General features: G+C 39.6%; 1 protein-coding gene across 4 annotated transcripts in view; it reads right to left on the bottom strand.

Annotated features, from left to right (window-relative positions):
- Positions 1-7,339: 7,339 nt before the first annotated feature.
- LOC125026116 (cuticle protein 18.6-like) overlaps positions 7,340-7,500 on the bottom strand; it is an 8,099-nt gene continuing 7,938 nt past the window's right edge. For all 4 annotated transcript variants that reach the window (XM_047614427.1, XM_047614424.1, XM_047614426.1 and 1 more), the window contains exon 3: positions 7,340-7,500. This exon is cut by the window's right edge and continues 219 nt beyond it. In XM_047614427.1, coding sequence (XP_047470383.1) covers positions 7,375-7,500 — 126 coding nt within the window. In that variant the 3' untranslated portion in view covers positions 7,340-7,374.

The following is a 7,500-nucleotide window of genomic DNA, read 5'->3' on the forward strand; positions in this document are numbered from 1 at the left end:
GTGTGTGTGTAATATATACACAAACAAACGCACACGAACACACACACACACACACACACACACACACACACACACACACACACACACACACACACACACACACATAGAGAGAGAGAGAGAGAGAGAGGGAGAGGTGGTGTAGCTCAGTAGTAGAGCACTGGATTTACAAAAGGTTCTAGGTTCGCTCGGCCGCCGCTCTCAGTTTCTCTATACGCATGTCTCCTACGTTCACGTGGACCAACAACGATAATATATGCATATATATATATATGTATATGCATATATCACACACACATGCACACACATACACATACATAAATATATCTATATCTATATATATATATATATATATATATATATATGCATATATGTTGTATGTATGTATGTATGTATACACACGTTGTTAAATACGGAGAAGATCGGACAATAGGTGACCTAGTCTGCTAGCCATGGGTTCTGTAAGCGTGCATAGTTCATGTTGAAAGAAGAAATGGAACGAATAAGTAAGAAAAATGAAAAAGATACTGAGGCTTTGTGAGCCGGAACGTTTCGCGCAGAGAGACAATTGCCGTGAGTACAGCTCTGTTTTTTCTCTTTGTTTGATGGGGAACAACTAAGATCAGACCAGCGAAATGAGGTTAGCGGAAGCAGCAGTTAGAATTGAGGCTCTTGAAGCCAAGATAGACAGCATGAATGTCTGAAAATACGTGAAGATAACGTAAACCTAAATGAATTGGTGGATAATTTGCGAGGAACACAACCAATCAAAGAGAGAGTGCTTATAAATCTGACATGAAAATCAAAGAACTCAAGGGAAAGTTGGAAGTAGAAACCAGGATTGGCAACAGTATTCAAATCGAAATAAAGAATCTGCAAGAAAAAGTTGATGAAATAATCAAAGTACAGGAAAATGTTAAGCAGGCTGAAAGCAATTTGTCAAGCACCCAGTCTCAAATAATAGAAGAGGCAAACAAATATGACAGCGACATAGCTCGATTTATCGAAAATAAAGGAAACAGTAAGTGATATGGAAAAAAAGGAAGGAATAAAGATAGCTTGCGGAGACGGTAGAGTAACATGAACTTTAGTTACACCTTGGGAATATTGCTAATTTGGCTGATGCAGTCAAGGGTATACTCATATTGGGACCTGAAGAATAAGATGTGGAATATGGAATCGAATGACACAACAAAGACAAGAAATTGATTGTCAATATTCTCAAGGTCATAAAACCCGAATTCTCGGAGCAGAATATCATAACTCGCAGGAGGTTGGGATTATTCGAAAAGGGAAAGGAACGCCATAACTGCAAATGGTAGCTAATATAACAAAGAGACGTAAAGTCCTGGCCACCCACGAAGAATATAAGAAAATCTGGATAAATGAAAATATGAACAAAGATGATTGATAATTACTGCAGCAAAAACTGGTAGAGGTAAAGAACGAAGAGAGGTAAAAATAGAAGCCTTAAAGATTTTTTTGATCGCATCAACTGGGAAACACTCCTGGACGAAGAGAACCTTGATAAGCAATATTCACATTTTATGGTCTATAAAAAGGAGTAGAAAATTTTGCATCAAGATTCAGAACTGAAGCAAGAAATGGCCAAAAGTGGTTCAATGATGACTGCAAAAAATAACAGAAAAAAGAAGTTCCATTGGTCCAAAAGACATAGATCTCAGGCAGCGGAGGAATAAATGAGTAAACCCAAACCACGAGGGAGGCGATTAACTGCATAAATAATAAAACTAAATTAGCGCCATTTTATAATAAGGAGTAGGAAATGTGTTAAATCCTTATTAAGAAATTTCAATGTTTGTTCAAGACCTGTATGATATGTATGGCAATTAAACATAAAAACGAAAATCAGAATATCGAAAATATCATCCTCAAAAAGAATGAAATAAAGGACCAACTAAAGTTATGGAAGACTAAAACAGTCTTAGGGAATGTGCCGGAGAACTATATACTCCCTTATTGTTAATATCCCAAAATTCAGTTACACTTTTACATAAGAACGGCGACAAACAAAACGATCTAATTTATAGACTAGTTTCGTTAACTAGTGTAGCATGTAAGCTGTTGGAAAGGATAAGTACCTGAAAAACACGAGAAGATATCAAATAAGCAATTTGGTTATAGGAAAGGAAGGACATGTAGAGTAAATATCCTCTGTTTTTATGACAGTTTCTGAAGTATTACAAGAAAGAAATGGCTGGGTGGATTGTGTATACTTAGACTTTAAATAGGCATTTGATGATGTGTCTCATAGAAGATGATGTGTCTCATATTATGGAAATTAGACACCTAGGTGGAGTGAAAGATAGAAGAGCCGTAATTAGAGGGAAGCCCTCTAAATGTAGACGAGTAACTAGCTAACTACCTCAAGGATCGGTCTTAGCGCCGGTTATGTCTATTACAATTATCTGAATATGTTTTCAGACGGGAAATTACATAAAAAGATAATGAGCGTCCCATACCGAGAAAAACATTCCTTGAAAATTTAATATACAAACACTTCGATACCTCTGGAACAGAGCCTGAGAACATGGCCTCAGAAGCATTTCGTCAAACACCGTATCAGTGATGGCACAACAAGATGAGATAAATATACATATATATATATACATATATGTATGTATATTTATGCATATATATTTATATGTATATATATGTATATATAGATTATATATATATATATATATATATATATATATATATATATATATATATATATATGCGTAGATATGTATTTGTACAGCTACACAGAAAACTATCGTTAGATAATTATTTTAAACATTCTGGGACAGACAACAAAACTATTTGAAATATAGTTTGTTAACGTAGGAAACTGTTGGTGCCTCTGATTTTCCAAATACTTTTGGTAAATCACAAATTAAGAGGCTGTTAGTTCGCGGGTAGTTTATATTATAGTATATTACTTTGTCACTTATCAATTAGTTTTTTATACCTTTTTTTTAAATGTTGGGTCAGTCGTCATAATGTGAGGGATGCATCAGGTATTGCCAGACAGGTGCTACTAACACACTTTATTGTTATTATTCAATCTAATGACTATTGTCATATTTCATAAAAATCAAAACAAGGAAAATAAGATACTGGTAATATTCAAGTTAAATATTTTGTGTTCCTACCCCTGCTGCCAAACACAGTTTAAGCATCGAAACATATATGCCACTAACTCGGCTGTCAACGCACGCCTTCCTCGCATCACAGACATTCCCATGCTTGCAAGGTGTTGTTCACGACTGCGACACGATTACGTGTGTGGTCGTGATGCATGTATTTTGACATGGCTGCCCACTCGTTTTCAATTGGGTTGAGATCCGGAGATCTGGTTGGATGTGAAAGAAACGCAATACATATATGAAAATGTTTTAGCATTCATTTCTATTAAAACAAACATATTTATTCAAAATATCGAGCGAAACGAAGTTGAAATTAGGAGGGGAGGGGGCAGTGTCGTTACCTACCTGGTGTTTTATTTGATGCTATACATATCTTGCCTTCAGAGAAAAAAAGGTTTCTCGTCGCACATAATTATTGTATCCTAGAAGGCCTGTGGCTTGTAAGACATATTCCATCCTTTTCGGGAATAAGATCATCTTGTCACAGTGAATCCTCTATAGGAATTCTGGAACTATTCGATACATTATGAACCAGAGCGAGACTAATTCGAATCCCCAAATACCAACCCTTCCGTTCGTTATTGAATGTTTCGATGCCCCTCCTAACAATAGTTTTCTGTGTAGCTGTACACACACACACACACACACACACACACACACACACACACACACACACACACACACACATATATATATATATATATATATATATATATCCAGGGAATTGTTCTTTCCTTTGTATTTATGGCAAACATCTCAGGATATGGTCCTCAGTCTCATGTAACAGACTGGGCATGTTAAGTGAATTAACAGAGAATAGAGGTCATGGAGAATATATATACACACTCATATAAATACATACATAGCCGTCATGCCGGGCACGCCTATAGTCGTCATGGCTCACTCGGTGTTTCCGCCGGGGACGGCTATCACCGTCATGGCTGTATGCATTTATGATGGAATGTTTTCGAAGCTGTGCGTATGTGCGCGTGTGTAAGTGGGTAATTGTGTGTGTATGTGTAAGTGTATATATGTGTTTGTAATTATGTGTGTGTGTGGAAATCTGTGCGTGCGACTGTGTGTGTGTGTGCGTGTGTGTGTAACTGTGTGGAAATCTTTACATGCAACAATGTGTGTGTGTGTGTGTGAGAGTGTCTGTGTATCTGTGTGTACAGAAATCTGTGCATGTAAGTCTACATGTGTGTACGTCTGTGGATGTGCCTGTAAATTGGACATTGACGGGAATGGCCGTCACGGTGGAATTCCTGTTTTCAAGGTCTTTGTATAATATAATATTTATATTTTCTGCCTTTTGATAGGTCAAGGAAGGTTGCAGTTTTAGAGTTTTCTTGCTGATGATTGTCAGGTAGGCCTCGGTCTTCCCCTGCCATCTGCTCCTTTGGTTTCGAGGAAGATGAGGCGGTGGATGACCCAAGGCCTTCGGATTCCAAGGTCTTCCTTGTCTGGGCACGTGATTCTTTCCTCTACCTGTTCCACCATTCCTCTGATGAGGAATGTGTGGAGTCAGATGAGGAATACATGCCACCGACAAAGCTGCGCAGGACCGAGGCTCATTCCGGAGTTTCGCCTCATCATTTGACCACCTGGCCCTCTTTTGCATACTGACTGATGTTTCTACTTAGTTTTACTATTTCTATGGAAAATTCATATTAAAAAAAAGAAAAAAAATCTTTAACAGATCCTTATGCCTCCCTTGTTGACAATTCCGACTGGGAGGAAAGCGACTCGGAGGACGAGTCCGAGCTGTCCAACTACTCTAGCTGAGTACGTCAGGCCACGCTGGGATCACAACATCCCCAGTACCTCCTCCTGTGTGTGGAGGAAGAGGAAGAACGACCCATGGTGCTTCGATTTCACTTCAGCTCCTGTGGTTAAGGTTCCTGATCTGGATGCTGCTTCACGACCAGAAGAGGTCTTCAGTAAGTTTCTGAATTCTGGAAAAGATCGCTCAGGAGACGAACTGGTAAGTGCATCAAATTATGTTTCTCATTTTCTGGTTTGAAAATATATATTTAAACTGTCTCATGCTCTGCTTCATTTAACCACGTTTTCTACGAGATCGGTTCTCTTTCTCCTGCAGGTACGTTGCACAGAACCTGAGGACACCCTCTGCCCACATGAGGGGATGGATGGATACTTCGGTGCGGGAGCTTCGTGTGTACCTTGGGTTGCGGTTCCTGATTGAATTGCACATGTGGGACTATTGGTCTTACGACCCCGATGTCGTTCATGATCTTCCAGCAGACGATATCGCACGACAGGTTCGACGCCCTTACATCGGCGCTGCACTTCGTCGACAACGAAGCCAGACCATCCTGTTGATAATCGGCTTTGGAAACTGAGGCTGGATGAGACGTTTTCCAGTCTTTATTCCCATCAAGATGATTTCAGTGGACGAGAGCCTCTGGACTTCCAAGGGGCGCCACCTTGCACTCCAGTACGTGCTAAACAAGAGAGCACACAGGGGCTTGAAGGTGTACAAGCACTGTTTGAGCGATGGACCAGAGGCCGGCTACACCACTGCCTTCCAGATCTACATGGAGCAGAACCCGGGGAGCTCCCTGCGAGCATGAAGGCAGTGGTAGACCTCTTGGAGGAAGGGGGCCTCATGAACAAGGGATACGAAGTACACACAGACAACTGGTACTCATCCGAAGTCTATTCCACTATCTGCAGGAAAGAGTAACAAGCACAGTCAGCACGGTACAAACAAACAGAAAGCACATGCCGACAGACCTGCAGGCAAAAGGGCAAGGAAATGTAGACTTCCACAATACAATAATGCTCGCCCTTAACCCATTCGCCCTGGATTTATGTTCTGCCTCCTGTAGTTTTTTGTGTTACATACAGATGGCTCACATGTGCTCAGCTGCAAGTAGTCTATCAGTAGCCCTTCGTGACCTATCCTGATTTCCCCATTCTTTGATTTGGCGTGAAAATGTGGTATTCTTTTTAATACAGTTGACATTGATGCTGTTATTATTGTTTTGATGTTATGATTATAACCTTTCCAAAACTCGAGGAAAAGAGTAAACAGATGAGATACGTAGGACTTATAACCGACTCCTTGGTGACAAAGCACTTGTAGAGCCATCTATGTGTAAATATAATAAACTTGTATTACAATGGCATGGCCTGTATTCTTGCCATGGACAAGAAACCTATAACCATGCTCTCCATAGTCCACACCAGTGAGATGGTAGCTCTTCCTTCATACCGCTAGGGACTACGAAGATCAAAGCAGATGTAGTGGAATACAAGCACAAGCATGGGTCACCTAGTCCAGTCATACAGGTCCACGAGAAAAAACAAGTGATACAAGATTGCTTGCCACCAGATATCAATGACACGTGAGATGGACTTAGGGCGAGCAACGAAGTATCTTAGCCTACTGATTTATTATTGAAGGCAGATGTGAGACCCCCCAAGAGAACCACGTCTCCCCGGGTGCCGGGGGCGGGGTGGTGACGAACTAAACCTATGTGTTGTCGTCTGTCCGCCGTCCCTGTCTTTGCATCTGATGAGATGTATCTTTTGTGCAGCAACTCCCTTCCAGGGCGGGTGTTTACTTCCGTTGCAGAAGTGACACCTGCGTCCATTCAAGGAGGAACTTGCCACAGGAAGGCATTTACTGGGCACAGAGATGTGGAACATACCAACCGGCCTTGCTAGTATTTTTTAAAATATATATGTATATATATAATATATACATTATATATATAATATATATATATATATATATATATATATGTATATATATGTGTGTGCGTGTACACACATGTATATTATGTACAATGACGTTGCAAATGTCGTGGAGCTGTTAATAACTTGTTATTAGCATTAGTTGTTATTTCATTTACTGCTTCTGTTTAAGTTTCCTGCTTTTACAACCCTTTATATTGCCAATAGTTTTTTTCAGACTTATGTTAGTTTTGTTAAGCTGTAACTTTTCATATAAATTTAATTAATAATAATACTTTGCGTAATATTAGCTAATTTACCCTATCCTTATATGGTAGTTCTTTATAATGCTTAAGTACTTAAGTTTGACCATGCAGTATATAACATTTAATAAAAATTGCCTATCAATCATAACATTATATTTTTACGAAATGTGACCTAAAGAAAATGGCGTTTCATATGAGTTTCAATATTTATTAGGTTCATGAAATAAATATACGAAGATAGAGATGATTATCCATGATTAGTGAGATGGCGCTCCATAGAGATGTGCCGGGGTTTCGTAAACAGGGGCAGGAGTGCCATAAGTCTGGTCTGGGGCTTTGTATGCAGGAGCAGGGGCAGAGTAAGCAGAGGCTGGCTGGTAGGG

The sequence above is a fragment of the Penaeus chinensis genome, chromosome 1 (assembly GCF_019202785.1).
Source record: "Penaeus chinensis breed Huanghai No. 1 chromosome 1, ASM1920278v2, whole genome shotgun sequence".
Taxonomy (NCBI): Eukaryota; Metazoa; Arthropoda; class Malacostraca; order Decapoda; family Penaeidae; genus Penaeus; species Penaeus chinensis.